This window comes from Muntiacus reevesi, chromosome 4, assembly GCF_963930625.1.
Source record: "Muntiacus reevesi chromosome 4, mMunRee1.1, whole genome shotgun sequence".
Taxonomy (NCBI): domain Eukaryota; kingdom Metazoa; phylum Chordata; class Mammalia; order Artiodactyla; family Cervidae; genus Muntiacus; species Muntiacus reevesi.
Window position 1 is genome coordinate 109979988 of NC_089252.1, and position 20402 is coordinate 110000389.

At 38.1% G+C, this 20402-nt stretch overlaps 1 protein-coding gene across 2 annotated transcripts in view; it reads left to right on the forward strand.

The window, feature by feature from the left end:
• The window catches only part of SMARCC1 (SWI/SNF related, matrix associated, actin dependent regulator of chromatin subfamily c member 1), a 120111-nt gene that overhangs the window by 45530 nt on the left and 54179 nt on the right, over positions 1-20402 (forward strand). For both annotated transcript variants that reach the window (XM_065933829.1, XM_065933828.1), the window contains exons 13-20: positions 2772-2809; positions 5416-5537; positions 8952-9023; positions 9701-9814; positions 10353-10506; positions 11390-11503; positions 13387-13446; positions 19701-19959. In XM_065933829.1, the coding sequence (XP_065789901.1) occupies positions 2772-2809; positions 5416-5537; positions 8952-9023; positions 9701-9814; positions 10353-10506; positions 11390-11503; positions 13387-13446; positions 19701-19959 (933 nt within the window). The remainder of the gene's footprint in view (positions 1-2771; positions 2810-5415; positions 5538-8951; positions 9024-9700; positions 9815-10352; positions 10507-11389; positions 11504-13386; positions 13447-19700; positions 19960-20402) is intronic.

Consider the following 20402-nt stretch of genomic DNA (forward strand, 5'->3'; position numbering starts at 1 on the left):
TTCAGACTTTTCATTCACGGACCAACAGGCTTCCCAAGGATCATTTAAGCATTCGACTTTCTGCATTGGTTATAACCTGACTGATCCATCAACTGGGAATTATTGTTCAGAGTTGTTCATTGTTTTAACTGACCCATATTTTGCCTTATACGCTACCAAGCTAAGTATACCCAGTCATTTCTTTCTTGAGATCTCTGAAAGGTCAGTATCCAGGGGCTGAGGTGAGAGTGCATTTGCCCATACCTGGCAGGAGGAATCATCTAGGAATCAGTATATTGTGTTATCAGAAGTGTTTTTCCATTGGGTACCAAGACTCCCTCAAGGATGAAATCTGTTAAACTAAAATGAAATAGTATAATTTGATTATTGTACTGCCAGCATCTAGTGAGAAGTTTATTATCCTTTGGTTTACTATGACCCAAAGGACAGAAGTTCATTTTTGACAGTTTTACCCAGATTTCTTTCTGTTAGTCACTTCCTCAGAAAAAATAGTCCCTGTGCAGAGTAGGAGGACTAATGTTGGTAATACTGTAACTTACCACATTACCTCTTTGTGGCTATTTGTTTCTGATTTAAAAATCAAGGAACAGTGTCCCTCTTTATGTTACATGAGTACATGTCAGGTGCCATTCTATATGTTTGCATTTTTGCATAAAACCATGTTAGCCCCAATTTATTGATTAGGAAATGAAGACTTCTGGGGTTAAGGAGCATTCCTGAGCTTACAGCTACTAAGTGAGCGAGCACAGATGCAGACCCAGGTCTGTCGGTGGTGCAGTGCTTTATCTCACTGCACTCTGCTCATTTCTTTCAGCCTCTCTCATGCTCACAGTGGTCTTTCAGTTTTGTGAAGTCATCAGGTACATCCCCACTTGAGGCCCTTTGATTTGGCTTCTTTCTCTCTGTGAAATACTTGCTTTGTCCTTCTCTCAAGTTTTAGCTTAAATGTCACCTTTTCAGAGAGGCTTCCCTGTATATAGGCTCTGAAAGATCTACCCACTCAATTCCTCTCTGAAATACATTGTTTTTATTTTCCGTATAGCAGTTGTCAGCATTCGATATCTTTTATTTTCTCTTCAATCTTCTGCCCGTCATAACTGGAATGTAAGCTCCATAAATACAGGGGCTTTTTCTTGTTCATCGTTGTGTCTTTAACATTTGGACAGTGATTGGTGCAAAGTAGATACTACATAAAATTAAGTTAAATGTTGGAATGCTAGTTCCTTATTACCTGTCAAAATACTATATTTATATCATCTAAAGGATATTTATATCCTCTAAAGTAGGGGTTGGCAAACTTTTTTCTAAAAAGGGCCAGATAGTAAATATTTTAGGCATTTTGGGCTATAAGGTTTCTGGTACAACTAGTCAAGTTTGCCATTATAATACAGATGCAGCCATCCGTAATATATAAACAAATAATCATGGCTTATTCCAGTAAAACTTCTATTTATGGACACTGAATTTGAATTTCAGTTAATTTTTTATATTTCATCATTCAGAAATGCAAAAATCACTCTTCACTTGAAGGTGAGATAGGAATCTGCAAGACCATGCCCAGGTTTGGAGATTGCCTGGAAGGACTGGTGGAACTCAGCATTTAGTTGTTCCCGCAGCTGACACATATCAGAGCGACATGGGCAGCACGAGCAGATCCTCAGGGAAGATGATGCAGGCCGAGGCTGTGTGCAGGCTTTCACCTGAGGGGTCGCACAGTGCACTCTTGCTGTGGCTGCACGCATGCAGTGTTTCCAGCCACAGAAGCCCCTTTAAGAGGCCAAGATCAGTGTTTTTATTGGTCATGTAGGGTACCCTCTGCCTAACACCAAAATTTCAGGCTGCAGAAATTTGTCACAAGCTGTGTTGTGCCACGGTCTAGGCACAGTGCACCACCCTTCCTATTGGTTAACTGTCGGTTAGGAACACACCAAGTCACTTTCCCTGATTCCCTATAGAAACAAGCAGTGGGCCAGATTTAGCCTGTGGGCTAGAGGTCCTGACCCCTAGTCTGAGCAGTTATATTTAGTGCTTTTAAAGTAGCAGATTCTTAGAAATATTTGTTGAATGAATAATGGCAGAATACTGAAAAGATGGCTTCTTTGTATTCTCCTTCAGCTTTACAGTGCTTCATCACTGCCAAGAGTCAGAATAATTATATTAAAAATATTACAGGAAGTTAGTAATGTAATTATTTGTGCCATAACCTCTTACCCTTTCCACTGTGGAAAGTTACCTGCCTTTCTGCTGTGTAAGTCAGCTATTTAAATTATACCTGGACTTGCCTCTGTTGTTTTGCAAGGCTAGCATTTAGGTCCTGAAGTCACTATCCTCAAGGTATATAAACATTCTTACCAGAACTTTGTCTATAGGGATTGATTATCACCTCTATCTTTACTCCTCATTCTTTACTCATTTCCTCTGGGAGCCAAAATGTCATTACTTTGTTTCACTAAACCTCAGGAGGCCGGAGCCCTAATCAAGTCCCTTACCTGTTATTAAGTAATATCGTGACTAAGATTGTAGGCCAAGCAGTAATTAATTATAAATTCCCTATTGTTGGAAATCTTTAATGATTTGTGCTTTGAATTTTTACTTACCTCTATGCTCCTGTGTACAGATCTCATTTACTGAATTATTCACGGTGAATTTGTTTTATTAATGCTCTCATTTTTGCCTTGTCTCTGTCCAGTATCGTTTCCTTAAACCTTAAAGTTTCCAAGTAATCCAAAGAGCATTTACCTGTTAAATCAGTTCCATGTTTGATTTTGCAGATGAGCAGGATGAAGAAACAGTCACGACAGGAGGAAAGGTAATGATTTATTTAGTTAAGCCTGGTGCAGCGGTAACTCTTAAGGGTCCTATGTGTTCAGCAGTAGAAATACTGAACTGCAAGTGTCCTTAGAAATATTCTGGGATCCTTTTGGTTTTTTAAATTTCTGTTTAACAACCCCTCCCCGCCAAATAGTTTGTCTTTCTTGACCCCCTACAGTGTTAGCAAGAGGACATTGCCATTCTCGCAGGTAAGCGTTTCTCATGTACTGTGGTTTCTGGTTCCATTTCTCTGCTGGTTTTGTGTGAATGACCAGCTGCACAGAGTTCGAGGTGAGCAGGGACAGCGCCTCGCTTTGACTTTCTCACTCCCTGTTCTGTTAGTGCAGCCCCAGGCCACGGCTGAGGAAGCTTTTGATCACACTCGTCCCCTCTTTTGAGTTTTACAGTTACTTCATGTTACATCCGTTCTGCTTTGGAGACAAGAATAATTAAGCTCTTGGATGATGTTGGATTTCAGGCAGGGTTTGCTTCTCTTTTAATAAATGGCCCCACTATTTATTCAGGCTGTAATCTCTTTGTTAAGATGTGTAACTAATCCTTAATCTCCTTGAAATAACTTCCTTAATGCTGAAAATGAATAGTTCTCTTTTTTCTTTTTCAATGAGTCAGAGAACTTCTCCATAGTGACATTTACTGTTTTTTATACATTCATGAAATGAAAATATTCATGACAGGATTTCAAGGAAAAGTATTTTGAGAAACTCTTGTGTAGATGGCTTTTTAACTGATTCGTTCTTATATTTTGTCTTGGAAACCAAACTTCTGTATTCAGAGAAGTATTCTGTATTCATCAACTTACTAACATTGATGAATATTATGCTTGTGAGAAGATGGTGTCATTTAGAGTATATAGTATTGTGTGATAGTAAAAGAGAGCAAAATACAAGCCAAAGAACTTCCCAATTTTTTAACATCAAGAATGAGAGTAATTTTGAAACTGTGGACACGTTTTTTTGTATAACGTAAAGCTAAGACAGTTAGAGGCAGTTACTCTAGTAACTGGTCCCACAATGTCATTCTGCTTTTTTCCTCGTTGAGATGATTAAACTCTATAGACTGTCAGCTTTTATTCATTTCAGTGCCAGCCTCTCCCTGCTTTTCCTCAAGAAAATTTTCTGAGTTGAATCACATTGAATTTGTAAAACCTACGGCACAAAAGCAACTTAATCATAAGCATAGTTTTCACTAGCTTCCCTGGTTTGGGAAATAAAATTTCTTACCTTTGTAATCAGTATTTTTTTTTTTTTTTTAATTTTTTTTTATTTTTCAGTGGGTTTTGAGTAATCAGTATTAACACATTTGCCTTAACATTATTTAAGTAACAACCAGTTTCCTTAGTGCTTTCATACTTGAAGTTTTCTTTTATATTCATTGATCTTAAGGAAACTATTGTCTTAAGTTTCTAGCACTAACTAGATCCTTACCAGGAAATACAGGTTGAATTAACTTAAATGTAGAAATTAAACTCTAGAACCATTATAAAAGAATATGATTCAAAACTTGACTGCTTTCTTAAAAGAATTTCATAAGGTTAAAACAGTAAAAACACCACAGATAAAAGGTTAATAGAAAAAACCCTATACAGTTTGAAAACACCTTAGTGTCAAAAAATTTATTTCCTATAGTATCTTGATAAAAACATTTAATGTGAAGTTAATTATGAGGAATCATTGAGTTAAATAGAGATTGGGAAATACTCTACAAGCCATTGTAAAAGCCCTCCTTCTTGCAAAAGGAGGTGGAGGTTAAAGGAGACTAATGAGATGCATATGGACTCCGTGATCAGGTTCTGGTTTGGGGAGAAAAATCTGTAATAGACATTTCTGGGACACTTGGATCCATTTGAATGTAAACTGTGTGTTAAATGATATTATTTAAAAGTGATTCTTGTAGCATAAAAATATTCTTTTGTTTTGACCTATTGCAGTGGTATTTGCAATTACTATTAGCAAAGCCAGGTTTTTAGGTGAGTTCATTTGTAAAACCTCCATAAATATGATAAAAGTCAACTAATTTCCAGCAGTGAGAACGGTTAACAGTGTAGGCCCTCTAGCTGGATTTCCTGAAATTTTGTCCTGTTTATGTCATATTAGCTCTGTACATCATTTTCTCATCCACAGAAGAGATGATAAACAGTACCTGCTGTCACTGTGAGGAGTAAGTGAGGTAATGCCCATGTAGCTGTTAGTGGATACTTAATACTCAGTCTTTGAAATTGGAGAAACTTTATCATTATGTCTTACTAGTGTCATTGAGCTAACCTTATAAATGGAGAACTAGTCATTTAGATTTCTGATCCTAGGATTAGGGAAAACTAGACAAATAAGTTGCAGGCTACTGTGGGAAAAGTTTCGGGCCTTCTTTGAGTTGATTCCCTGATCTGTTAAAAAGGAGGAATAAAATCTGCTCTCTCATCTGGACATCTTGTGGAGGTACCTTTAAAAACTGTGAAAAGCTGTTTTTCCTTGACATTTGTTTTCCTGGTCCTTGAAATTGGGTCGGCTAGCTGCATTTTCTGTAAACTGCCGTCAGAAGTTTGAAAGCTATTCCTTCTCTGTCTAAACTTTGGCTTCTTTTCTGTAGGAAGATGAAGATCCTGGCAAAGGTGATCAGAGTAGATCGGTTGACCCTGGTGAAGATAATGTGACTGAGCAGACCAATCACATTATTATTCCTAGCTATGCATCGTGGTTTGATTATAACTGGTGAGTGGGTGCTTATGTCTGTGAACATGGCACTTAGGAGTGGGGACACTTGGCTTTAAACAATACTGTGCTCTTCTGCCCAAGTCCTCTCATTGGTAACCCCTGTCACGCTAGATGATGGAGGATGGAAAGTTATTTTAACTTTGGAATGTGTTCTTTTAGGTGTTTAACTTCGGTGTAGAAACTGGATTATGTTGTAACTTAGGGCTATAAAATTTTATAAACTTAAGCCTAACTCATTTGGTGTCAGTTTTAGTTCAGATATGCAAATGCTTGAGTATTTAATTATTATAAAATACTGATGTTTATGATATGATTTTTAAACAGATTTTTAAAAAATAATTTTGTGTGTGTAGTTTTGGCTGTGTGGCTTCTTCACTGCCATGCAGGCTCTTCTCTAGTTGCAGTGAGCAGGGGCGGCTATCTGGTTGTGGGATGCAGGCTTCTCATTGGCAGTGGCTTCCCTTGTGGTGGAACATGGGCGCTAGGGTGCACGGGCTTTGGTACTTGTGGCACACAGATCAGTAGTTGTTCTTCCCGGACTCTAAACAGTAGAGTGCAGGCTTAGTAGTTGTGGCTCATGGGCTTAACTGCTCTGTGGCATGTGAGGTCTTCCTGGACCAGGGATCCAGCCCCCATCTTCTGCATTGGCAGGTGGATCCTTTACCACTGAGCCACCAGGGAAGCCCTGTGATTTTTATTTTAAAAAAAAAATTTTTTTTATTTTTAAATGTTATGGAAATACATAAAGTAAAACTTTTCTGACTACCCAGTCATGGCTTTATGTTAACGGGAAACAGGAACTCTTTGCATATAAACCCTGGCATGTAAAAGAATTCAAGAAAACACCCATCTCAGCATCCTCCTTGTCAATTACCACAACCATTGAGGCATCCTCGGAACATGGGTGGAAATAAATGCAGGCCTAGATATCTTACTTCCTGATTACTTTTGAAGTGCAACTGTTTCATATCAGGCTGATTTTTTGACAGTTTTTTATTTTTAAGTAAATGTACCAGAACTCTAAATAGATGTTAGTTTCTTTAAGGTCATTTAAGGAAGACTGTATACTTAGTCTAGTGATGCCACCCTCACTCTGAATCTTGTGGTCCTGTTTGAATATTTTGCCTGCTTTCAATGATTTTTGTGTTATTTTTAAGGATATATGTGCCTGTATGTCCTTATATACATATATGTGTGTGTGTGTATTTTTATACGTATATTCATACACACACACACACACATATAAATATCTCTAAGACCACCTTAAGAGGGTGGATGGTCCACTTGAGTCATACCTTCTTTTTTTCCCCCAAACCAGAAGGTATGGTCTCTACTGTTGAGACTTTTAAGCATACTTTTTAAAACTTAACTCTGCATGCTGTTCCTCAATGTTATGAATAAGTGGAAGCTGAAACAGAATAAGTAAATAGCTCTACTTTGAAGGTCAGTCTTCATTACTTTCATTATGATGTTAAATGAGTTTTAAATTTGGAAGTTACATTATTGGTAATTAAAAAGATTCAGAATGCCTTGAGAAACTAGCATTTTCCTCTCAAAAAAGGAGAAAGTCATAACAGTATTTAACTTTGTATGTTTTTGTAGGTTCCAGAAACACTTCCATTTACACGTCACAAAGCGTGCTGTTAGATGGACAGTAGAGGTATTAGTTATATCCCTGCTTATAGATGAACTAACTGCTGTCTCAGTTGAAGTGTTTCAGTTGTAGGTTGATCATTGGAAGAACTCAGGCTTTCTGATTCTGGATACCACTCCTTCCACTACTTGACTCATGCACAGAACCTAAGGAATCGGCTGCCAGTACTTTAGACATAGATTTTGAAAAAGAAAGTGCTTGTGATAATATACTCTTATGTGTTTTGTTCTTGGTGAAATTGTTTTTTTGGCTTCTTCCTAACCTGTAACATAACATAAGAGTATATTAGAACCAGTTTGTAATTACTTACAGTTACTCTTTTTATAGTAAAACCTGGAAATTCATTATACATAGATCTGTGGAACATATTTGATCTTAGAAATTATCTTCCTAGACATTTTCAGGTGATTTATTTATAGTATTTGGTAGTATTCATTTCAAATAATTTAAATGCTACCAAATAAAGAGTGAATGCTTTTATTTGTATTCACAGACTGTTGATTTGCTTTTTCCCATGCAATCTCTGTACATGGAAAACCACTGAGAAACTAAATTGTGTCATCTGGAAAAACGTTGGTGCATGAGTAGTCTTGTCCGACTCTTTGCAGTCCTATGAACTGTAACCTACCAGGCTACTAAGTCCATGGAATTTCTCTAGGCAAGAATAATGGAGTGGGTTGCCATTTCCTTCTCCAGGGGCTCTTCCTAACCCAGGGAATAAATCTGAGTTTCCTGCATTGACAGGCGGGTTCTTTACCACTGAACCACCATTTATGTCTAAATTTTTGTGCTAGATGTACAGTTGGTTCATTTGTAGAATGTTTTGGGCCTGATTCATTTTACATGGTTTCTACAGTGCTTATCACCTGTAACATTTTATAAAATTATCAATGCTTTTATTTAAATGTTAAAAATTAGTGCTGTGATCTTTTTAAAAGCAGTAAGTCACTGTTTCTGAGGACTGGTCAAAAATGTGCATTAATGTTGAATCTGAGAAACTAATCATTGTCAGTTCCACTGTCTTTTGGTTATTCATTTCACCAATTTGTTGCCATACCAGTTACTGTGATTTTTGTCCTACAATTTCCAAAGAACTTCTCGTATCTTCTGGCTCTTCATCTAGTTATGGTATGTTAGGACAGTTCCATAAAATCTAAAGCCTTCAATGTATTGATAGAACTTTTTGAGTTTGGTTATGTGAATGGAACGGAAAAGGCGATGGCACCCACTCCAGTACTCTTGCCTGGAGAATCCCAGGGACGGAGGAGCCTGGTGGCTGCAGTCCATGGGGTCACTAAGAGTCGGACATGACTGAGCGACTTCACTTTAACTTTTCACTTTCATGCATTGGAGAAGGCAATAGCACCCCACTCCAGTACTCTTGCCTGGAAAATCCCATGGACGGAGGAGCCTGGTGGGCTGCAGTCCACGGGGTCGCTAAGAGTCGGACACGACTGAAGTGACTTAGCAGATGTGAATAGAAAGACTGTAGTTTAAGTATTAGAGGTTAGAAAGGGAAATCTTTTTTTAACTTTATAGTTCATGTAGCTGTTTAGTATACATTATATTTTCTCTAGGTTTATTATTACCTACTGTTAATACATAGGAACTTGTGCAGGCCAATTAAATTTTGCAAGTAGTGCTCAGTTTTCAGTTTCATCCATTTTTACTTTGAAAATTAAACAGGCTTAACTCAAGTTTCAGGATTTTGCTTTTCCGAGAGGGCTCTTAATTGTTTCTCTCTCTTTTCTCTTCAGTATTCATGTGATTGAACGACGCGCTCTTCCTGAGTTTTTCAATGGAAAAAACAAATCCAAGACTCCAGAGATGTGAGTGAAATGTAAAGATGTGATCCTGATACTGTATTTAGAAAACCTGACTGTTTGGATGTGTTTGGCAGGGGCTTCTTAAAGCACTCTTCTTAGTTAATCTTTGCTAACGTCAGAGTCCCCACACTGTGCTGAATTCTGGCTCCACTTACTAGCCTTGTGGTCTGGGGACAAATTCTTTAATCCTCATCTATAATTGGAATAACAATAGATCCTACCTTATAGAGAGATTGTGAGGATTATATGTGTTACCACACAGAAGGTGCTTAGACCTAAGGCTGGCACACAATAAAATTCTAGGTATAGAATAGTGTAGTTACGGAGACAGCCTGAGTAACCAGGTGTTATTTGCAAATTTTGCAGGCAGCTAAGGATTTATCGGTTCACCTTTGTGACCAAGGTTATGCTTGTTTTACTTCACATTAACTTCATCACACTACTCTATTGTACTTATTATTGTTACATGTTAGCAGACAGTTGTTCTGTGTTTTAGGGATTCTTACCCTGAGTTGCATGCATGACTGTTAATAGTCAGTACAATATCACTCTGATTTATTGGCCTGTTGTCTTAATTTTTTGGTGTATTTGCTAGAGGAATGTGAAACTACTTTGCTCTATGAGTTACTGTTTTTGAAAGGATGTGTGTTCACCTTAAGAATTTGGGCATTACTTTTTAGATACTTGGCATATCGAAATTTTATGATTGACACATATCGCCTAAATCCCCAAGAATATTTAACCAGCACTGCTTGTCGGAGGAACTTAACTGGAGATGTGTGTGCTGTGATGAGGTAAAAATGTCTGGACTTTTTCTCAGATATTTCACTGCAGATGGTTACTGGTACTTCGGTAATGTTAGGCTGATTAAACTGGATGTTTTCTTGGTTAATAAAATACCTAAAGTGTTATTTTTTTAAAAAATTCATACTTTACATCTTTTAATCATAAACTGACCATAGATAGAGAGTGGGTTAAGATGGGGAGTGAATAAGCTCTGTGCCCTAAATCTGTCTAAAGAAAAGAAAAAGTAGATTTCCATTTGTGAGTTTGGTTTATGTGTGAATTTCTTCACCGTGGACCTACACAGGCATTTGTTCTCATTTCTGTGGTTGAAATGATTAGGCTTTCTACTTGGTTTGGGGGTACTATATTATTAACATTTTGAGTTTGTAGAGACTGTCCCTCAAACCAAAACTGTCGGTTACTTTGTGAAGGTTCATAACCTGCAAAAGAACGTGTTTACTTTTTTTTTTAATGAAATGTGATGATGGTTATGAAGATGATGAGGTACTTTCTCTAGATTGTAACTTTCAGACATTTATCCTTCAGGGTTCATGCCTTTTTAGAGCAGTGGGGGCTTGTTAATTACCAAGTGGATCCAGAAAGTCGACCCATGGCAATGGGGCCTCCTCCAACTCCTCATTTCAATGTGTTAGCTGATACCCCCTCGGGGCTTGTTCCTCTACATCTTCGATCACCTCAGGTAAATTAATACCACTTATTCTTCAGGTCTGGTGGTTCACATGGTAAAGAATCTGCCTGCATTCCAGGAGACCAGGGTTTGATCCCTGGGTCCGGAAGATCTCCTGGAGAAGGAAATGGCAACTCACTCTAGTATTCTTGCCTGAAGAATCTCATGGACAGAGGAGCCTAGTGGGCCAAAAATCCATGGGGTTGCAAAGAGTTAGACACGACTGAGTGACTAACAGTTTCAGTTTTCATTCTTCAGGTCTGGGTAATAACAGACAACCATTTCTACTACTTGTGTTCAAGAATTACTGTTATATAATTGTGCTGTCTCTTAGCTGGTAGATTGTGTTTGTTTTTATCTGTTGTAAATGTTTGAGTCCATAAGAATATTTTATGTTTTAAGATAATGCTCTCTCCTTAATCCCAAGAGTCTGTGCTTTATCTTATCATGTTACAGATTTACTTTCATAATTCATGACTCCTTTATCACCTCTGCCATCAAAGACAGTAATCAAGAAGCAGACTGTTTAAATTGTTTAGAACTTCTTCCCTTCACATTTGGAAAGTGGACATCCATGCACACATTCTTGAAACAATTATGTCAATTGTATTATGTGTATCATTCTATTGGAATAACACAAAGGAAACCTATAAATTGCCCCCACTGTGAAACATTAAAGAAAATGTGTCTATTGTCTCTATGACTTAAGAGAGGCAAGAAAAAGTTTCTTATATGTTGAAATTTTGTTAGTTTAGTGTAAGGTTGTTTGTTTGTTTGTTTTGTAGAATCTCCACCAGGAGTCATTTAAGTGCCAGTATTAAACAGCCTTAAAAACTTCTGTCCCCTTGACTTTGTAGAGGTTAGTACAGCCATTTATCGTTTATTTGACTCATAGATTCCTGCTGCTCAGCAAATGTTAAATTTTCCCGAGAAGAACAAGGAAAAACCAATTGATTTGCAGAACTTTGGTCTTCGTACTGACATCTACTCCAAGAAAACCTTAGCAAAGGTAAGGATTTTTTGATAGGGACATATGGACTACAATCTAGCATATCCTGTTTGTCCTTTTTACTTCTAAGAAGCAACATTTTCTGTAAGAAACTTGATTTACTTTTCGTAGGGTAAGGAGGTGAACTTTCTTCATAAATCTGATGGCATTTTATAGAAGTCATTATATGGTGTGGTTAGAAGATAGGAATATAAAAATAGCTTTGATTAATATGTTAAAATGAGGAGAAAATGGAGAATTTCAACAGAGAAGGTGAATATATAAAAAGAATCAAATACCTATTGAACAGTTAAAAAGTATACCTGAAATTAACCCCCTGGATGGGTATAAAAGAAGACTGGACACAGCCGAAGACAGGACAGATATATTGAAACTCCAAGAGAAAAAAATATAGTTGAAGTTGAGGGGGACAGGACAAAGAGAAAAGAATGCGAGAGACACATGAGATACAGTCAGAAGAAGGACTTATTTATCATTAATAGAGACCCATAAAGGGAGAGATAATGGCACAGAACTGATATTTGAAAGTGTAAGGGTTAAAAATTTTCCATAACTAATGAAAAAATAACAATGCCCAGAATAAGAGAGATTGAATACAGAGAAAAGCATACTTGGGCATTTGATGTTAAAACTCTTAAAGCTGATGCACTAAAGCAACCAAGGAGAGTGGGGGTGGAAGTGGGCACATTAAAGTCAATGGCACAATGATAAAACTGATATCTGCCTTTTCAGCAAAAATGATAGGAGCCAGAGGACAACGTAAAAATATTTTTAAATGCTGAAAGGGAAACTGTCGTTCTGAAATTCTATATTCAATAGAAATACCTTTCAAAATTGAAAGTATAGTAAAGACCTTCACAGACACTCAAAAGGTGGAACTAGTGCAAGGTGTAGGAAAGCTGAAGGAAATTCTTTAAGTTGAAGGGTAGTGATTCCAAGTGGAAGCATATGATAGCTAGGAAGGAATAAAGACCATAGGAACAGTTATATTGAATTGCACATTAATGGTTTTAATGTTTTGATTGAGCAGCAGAGATTGTCAAATTAGATGAAAAATCGAGAACATATATTGTCTGAGACACTCAAAATATAAAGACACAAACTAAATGAAAATGAATGGGAAAGACAAAAGAAAGCCAAAATCACTGTATTAATATTTGTAAACGTAGACATCAAAAAAAGTTGTTTTACCAGAATTAAATAGAGGCATCTCTTAATGATAAAGGTATTAATCAAGAGGACACAGGCTCAACTTGTAAATTACCAAAGATTCTCATGAAAAAAGTGATTTGGGAATACGTGTAACTCTATGGCTGATTCATTTCAATGTATGACAAAACCCACTGAAAAAAATAAATAAATTTTTAAAAAAGTGATTTGGAGTTTAGGGAGTCACTTGAAGATTTTATTAATCAAGAGATGTTAAATATGAGGTAATATGAACCTGTTGTAATTGGAGTAAAGTATCTGCCAGAGTGCCTTATGTGTAGTACAGTTCGTCCTTAAATCTTGGATAAAGTACAGCATTCAAGGTATGCCAAACATTTGTTTTATGTTTTAATATTATAGTGCATCCATAGTATGCATTAAAATGCTATGCTGTTGTAGATTAAAAAGGTGTTTTTAAATACCAAAGTAGTAGAAATAAGTAGTGTAAGTGATCCATGTCTAAGTAGTCCATGAGTTCTTGGTAGACTGCAAGAAATCTTTGAAATAAAAGTCTTTCTCTTGGGAGTTTAAGTTCCTTACATGTTTTATTCCTGTTATTCAGGGACTTATTTTGGTGGTTTGTAGAAAACAGTCCCCGGAACTTAGGAGCTCTGATGAGCTCCATATTCAGCCTTTAGGAATGAGTTAACTAGTTTCTGAATTTTTTTCTTTAGAGTAAAGGTGCTAGTGCTGGAAGAGAATGGACGGAACAGGAGACCCTTCTACTCCTGGAGGTAAGCACGTTAATGGTGGAGCCCCTTTATTCTTATGAGATGGGTGCTAAGTTTCTGTGCCTAGCATTTTAAATAAACCTTTGGAATTTATCCTAAAAATATTAAGTCCATGCAGTGAGTTTTACTAGAATGTTCTTTGGCTGTTAAGGTTTGTATATCACACTAGAGGTGACAGCGTGCTGGTCGTCAGTAGGGGAGATCACCTTGGAAATGTGCTATTTTGGCTCGGGTTGAGTTTTTTCATTTTACATCTGTTACCAACAAATATTGGAACTTTGCCAAGGTAGTCTAGATTTCTAACTCTTCCTCCATAATTAGAAGATCTAGCAACTCTGGACCCTTGTTCTCACACAGCAGTAATTATCTCCTTGGCCAGCAAATGTTTCTTTGAATTGGGGCATTTCTTCATATCCAGTTTTTCTTAACTTAGACTGCATCAGTCATTGTAGATTAGTTCCCTAGTGTTTCTGTGCATTTGAGCATGCAACCTCCCTATCTCCCAAAAGGATTTCAGAAAAGTGGCTGAAAATACCTGCCATTGAAAAAATTACCTTGTGAATGAAAGGTGAAGACTCTGTGATGAATTTGTGATTATACACAGTATCTCTGTCCATCAGCACGTTGCTTTTTTCAGTTTCCTTATGTCGTTGGAGATTCTTGCAGATCACTTAATTGTACTCTGAAGGATAGGAAAAAGAGAATTTTTAGCTTCATATTTATCAACCATTTTCAGAGGAGAACTGTTTTTCTTCAGTTCAGTTCAGTTGCTCAGTTGTGTCTCTTTGTGACCCCGTGAACCACAGCACACCAGGCCTCCCTGTCCATCACCAACTCCTGGAGTTTACCCAAACTATGTGCATTGAGTCGGCGATGCCATCCAGTCATGTCATCCTCTGTCATCCCCTTCTCCTCCTGCCCTCAATCTTTCCCAGCATCAGGGTCTTTTCAGATGAGTCAGCTCTTTGAGTCAGGTGGCGGAAGTATTAGAGTTTCAGCTTTAACATCAGTCCTTCCAATGAACACCCAGGACTGATCTCCTTTAGGATGAACTGGTTGGATCTCCTTGCTGTCCAAGGGACTCTCAAGAGTCTTCTCCAACACCATAGTTCAAAAGCATCAATTCTTCAGTGCTCAGCTTTCTTTATGGTCCAGCTCTCACATCCATACATGACTACTGGAAAAACCATAGATTTGACTAGATGGCCCTCTGGATTTTCATAATTTGCTTGTCCATTAGGTATATTTAGTTTATTAGGCAAGTCTGTTACCACCTGGATATGTAGTTAGAAGCAGGAGAAATATCTTAATGGCCTTTTCAGATAATTAGTTATATTCTTTGATACAGGCATCTGCCCTGCACCCCGCTTTTTTAAAAAAACCATACTGAAGGCTTTAAGCAAGTCTGTTGGTGCCATTTTTCCAACAGTATTTGTTCACCTTTTGTCTGTGTCACATTTTGATAATTCTCAGAATGTTTTAAACTTTTTATTGTTAATTATATTTGTTTACAGTGATCTGTGATCTTAGATGTTACTGTTTCAAAAAGATCATTCACTGAAGGCTCAGATGATGGTTATGGGCTTCCCTGATAGCTCAGCTGGTGAAGAATCTGCCTGCAATGCAGGAGACCCAGATTTGATTCCTGGGTTGGGAAGATGCTCTGGAGAAGGGATAAGGCTACCCACTCCAGTGTTCTTGGGCTTCGCTTGTGCCTCAGCTGGTAAAGAATCCACCTGCTGGGTTTGATCCCTGGGTTGGGAAGATACCCTGGAGTGAGGATAGCTATCCACTCCAGTGTTTTGGCCTGGAGAATTCCATGGACTCTATAGTTCATGGGGTCGCAAAGAGTCGGACATGACTGAGCGACTTTTACTTTCAGGTGATAGCATTTTTTAGTAGCAAAGTATTTTTTAAAATTAATTAATTAATTAATTTATGTCTGTTCTGGGTCATTATTGCCGTGGGAGCTTTTCTCTAGTTGCAGCAAGTGGGGGCTACACTTCATCACAGTGTTTGAGCTTCTCATTCCAGTGGCTTCTTTTGTTGTGGAGCATGGTCTCTAGGATGCTAGGGCTTTAGTAGTTGCAGCTCCTGGGCTGAGTAGTTGCAGCTCTCAGGCTCTAGAGCACAGGCTTAATAGTTGCGGTGCGTGCGTTCAGTTGCTACTTGGCATGTGGGACCTTCCCAGACAAGGGATCAAATCCCTGTCTCCTGCATTGGCAGGCGGATTCTTTACCACTGAGCTATGGAGGAAGCACTAGCAACAAAGTATTTTAAAATGAAGATACATGCATTTTTTTTTTAAAGACATAAAGCTATTGCATACTTAGTAGACTACAGGATAGTATGAATAAAACTTTTATATGCACTGTAAAAGCCAACATACTTGTGTGACTTGCTTTATTGCAATCCTCACTTTATCACAGTGGTCCAGAATTGAAACTGCAGCATCTCTAAGGTATGCTTGTACAGTATCACATTAAACCTTGACCACTGGTAGTTTCTTAAAGGTTAGTTGCTGTGTGAAATCCATTGGTCTCTCCTGTTGGACTAGTAATGGATCTTATACCCATGTATGATTATATAGCGTCTTTCACTGATAAGTTGGAAAATACTGGTTTTCTGATTTTTTCAGATCTTCCAAATGTTGATGCAGTTCATTATACAATATCAAAAAATGTAAATTGATAATATTGGTACCAGTCTCATTAGGAAGTCTTCTAGAGAGTAGAACAAGCTTTCATGGCAGATGCATGATTTTCAGAATTGTAATTTTTCACTTAATTGTTGGCAACAGACAGTATCAGTTGTTTTCCTTGGAGTGATATTTTTGAGAATCATTGTTTATTTTTGAGAAAATGTCTGCCAGACATCTGTGTCTGTAAAACTATTGTGTGTGAGCGTTTCGTTCTAGTGACAGTGATAACTTGGAGAAGAGAGTGGCTACTTGAAACTCAATCACACAAGTGCTTTTTCCTTTAGATAGTTACGCTTCGAGAGTTGGCAGTCCTCCTGTTTACCTGGCATTTCATAACACCAAATATTGAAAATACATGGGCTAAGATAATTAGATTCAATAAAAATCATTTTTACTATTTCATCCAGGAAATGTTTAAGTAAGGTTGGCTTATTTGGTTTCTTCAAGTATGTGGTAATGAGGAATTAAGTGACCCTTAAGACAGTGGTTCACCCCCCATTGCTTTTGTGCCATTGTGCACATGTCGACATAACAAGTAAGACAGTAATGTCCTCGTGTTATTATTTTGATCTCTCAGTTTCTGTGAAGGAGTCTGGTGCTCTTGTGAGTTTCCAGGCCACGCTTTGGGATCCTTTGGGCCTGGTGGTGTCACACGTATCTGTTTTGCTCTAATTTGATTTTGTGAATTGTTCCAGCAGTCATGGTTCATGAAAAATTCTAATGGTTTATTAACTCTTCCTTTTTCATTTTTACCACCCTCTTCTACTTTCCTTATTCTCTCTTCTCACTCTCTCTTTCTCTGTGTCTGTCTATAATCAAAAAGATTTGTTCCTTTTGCGTTTTTACCACTGTTTTCATTTGTTCTTTGTCCTTTCAGTGTCACTGGTATGCAGAGAGCTTCTTTCTGAACTCCTTTTTCTTTTAACTCAGGGCTGTCTTGTCTAGTCATATATGTTGATTTTACAGTTCTCAGTCCTTTTGGAGAAACGTATGTGAAGTGCTTTTGTATCGCTCATATAGAATCTGTGGGCTCTGGGGAGAGATGCAGTTGTGCAGTATTGCCTGAAACAGCATTCTCCTGTCAGTTCTTTTCGTTGCTGCACAATTATACTCAAGAGTTTTCTTCTTTGTGTCCAACTCTTTGCAATCCCATGGGTTGCAGCACACCAGACCTCCCTGTCCTTCACTATCTCCCGGAGTTTGCCCAGGTTCATATCCATTGAATCGGTAATACCATCCAGCCATCTGGTCCTGCGATGGCCTCTTCTCCTTCTGCTGTCAATCTTTCCCAGTATCGGGGACTTTTCCATTGAGTCAACTGTTCGCATCAGATGACCAAAATACTGGAGTTTCAACTTCATCAGTCCTTCCAACAAGTATTCAGGGTTGATTTCCCGTAAGATTGACTGGTTAAGATTAGTGGATAGTAAATAAAGAGTGAGGTCAGAATGACTGAGCTACTGTTTACCCTGAACATATCCCAGAAAGCCACAGATCTCCACACAATAGTGTGTTTTCTCTCTTGCAGCTGGAGATTTTACAACCGGTTGATTTTCCTTTTAAACATGCTGTTGAACCAACAGATGTCTGCACTTACACAGAGGAATATAAAAGCCTTCCCAACAGTATTGTTGACCATTCACACCTTCTGTTTTTTATTATTTATTTATCGATAATTAATAGCTTAAGAACATGAAGTCAGAAGAAAATTTTTTAATCAATTTATAACCAAAAACTTGGTCAATTTCACCCTGATAAATACATTTGGAAGACTCGTTAGAGTTTATTGTTGTCCGCCCCCCCCCCCCCCCCCGAAATCATACCATTTTATCAGGCAAGCATATCACATAGGCTGCTTACTAGGTATCTTCCTGTGTAATTTTATATTACACTTCAGCTTCCAGTTGTCTTGAAGAAAGGCCTTTTTAAAAATCATGGGGTGGTGTTTGTTTTTGTCTACACTCCTTGGCTTTCAGGATCTTAGTTCCCCAACCAGGGATCACACCTTTGCCCCTGGCAGTAGAGTCCTAACCACTCTACTGCCAGGGAATTCCCCAGAATTTTTCTGTTTTCTTTTAATGCTTGGAATCATGGAGAAGTAAGATTCCTTCCTTAATTTAGTTTGCCTACCTGTGATTAAATTCAGCACATTTAATTTGGTACTATGTTTCAGGCACTGTGGCAGACAGATTGAGATGACTAGCCCATAGTGTCTACAGTTCAGTAATTCATAGTCTAGTGTGTGAAAGAAACCGATTGAAACATGATTAGAGGTGTGACTGGAGCATAAGACGTACAGAGGAGTGTCTCTGTAGCTGGCCTGGGTAGATAAGATATAATGGACAGCTTCCTGGAGTAGGGTGCTGGTATTGGTTCTGGTCCATGATATTTCTAGTACAGAACAAACTGTACATACACAATACTTAGGATGTGGGATCTGGGTATTCCCGGGATATTAAAGAATATGATGGTGAGATGGAAGAATTAGCAGATCCCTGTTGTACTTGACCTTAATTCCGTAATATAATGGTGAGAACTGAAATAGTTTTAGGCAGGCAAGAGACAGTCTGCTGTGTCATACATCCAGCAACAGGAAGAAGGATGAATTTAAGGGTAGTCAATTCTAAGAATCCAAGTAAGCAGTGTTGAAGACCCCAGTGATGATAGGAGGAGTGAAGGTGTTGTGTAGTGTAAAATGTCTACTAATAACATTTTTCTATATGTCACCCTTTTCCTTCCTGGAGATCTGTCACCATGTTGTTTTGAAAACATTTCTTCATTCTGCCCCTCTTATGTAATGCTTCTGTCGGTGCTCAGGCTCAGAACTTCACTGTTTCTCAGCCTCGTGCTTTTCTGGATGCTGACTGTGGCTTGAATTCTGCATGTCAATACCTTAGCTTTATTCTGGGAAAAAAACTTCCTGACCTTTCTTACTTTTCTCTGGCTAAAGGAAAATGAACAAAGAAAAAAGCTTAAAAGTAAGCTCATCTGGAAAGGTTATGCTGGAAAGTATCAAGACAATCTCTCCTGGAGTTTGCTCAAACACGTCTGTTGAGTTGGTAATGCCACCTAACCATCTCATCCTTTGTTGTCCCCTTCTCCTGCCCTCAGTTTTTACCCACATCAGGATCTTTGTCGACCCCTTCTTCTCCTGCCCTCAGTCTTTCCCAGCATCAGGATCTTTTCCAGTGAGCTGGTTGTCACATCAGGTCGCCAGAGTATTGGAGCTTCAGCTTCAGCATCTGTCCAGTGAATATTCAGGGTTCGTTTCCTTTAGGATTGACTGGTTTGATCTCTCTGCAGTCCAAGGGACTCTAAGGAGTCTTCTCCAGCACCACAATTCTTTGTAATGTACATGCCTTTTATTTGTTTTTCTTGACTGAGAATTTAATATAATAAGGAAAGCAATCAGAACTGCCTGCTATGAACAGTATAACTATTTTCTTTACTGTTTTTAATTTAAAGCCCATCTAAAGAATAGTCGTGGGCTTCTGATGTCATTAAGTATTGCTTCCTTGCTACCTGACATTAAAGCCCCTGTTTTTTCCCCTCACAGGCTCTGGAGATGTATAAGGATGATTGGAACAAAGTGTCAGAGCACGTTGGAAGTCGCACTCAGGATGAATGCATCCTCCACTTCTTGAGGCTTCCCATTGAGGACCCATACCTTGAGAATTCTGATGCTTCCCTGGGGCCCCTGGCCTACCAGCCCGTGCCCTTCAGTCAGTCCGGAAACCCAGTCATGAGCACTGTTGCTTTTTTGGCATCTGTGGTGGATCCTCGTGTGGCGTCTGCTGCAGCCAAAGCGGCTCTGGGTATGGACTTTCTTAAGCTGTCTCACGAGTATAACCATTTCAGATCATGGTTTCATGCTTTCTTTCATGACAGTTTTATCTCAGATTTAGGTGTTATTGGCTATTACACTCATTGCAGTTTTATGTATTACCCCTTAAGGATAGTAGATTATGTTTTTTAAATAAAGCAGTTAAATACAAGCATTTTTCAAACTATGAGCATTTTTTAAGAATTTGGAGGGATGAAACAGTGGTTTTTAATGGTATTTTGTGATTCATACGGATTTTGATATATTGGCAAAAGGAGTTATTTAACATTCTTGGGTTGCATGAATTTTAGCTAGAACTTTTTCACACTATAGAATTTTTTCTTGACTTTCTGATTGTTTCATCCTTACTGTTTTCTTGATTAAAATCCAACAGTTAGATGAAATTTGGACAGCAGTTTTGATTATTACTGATAG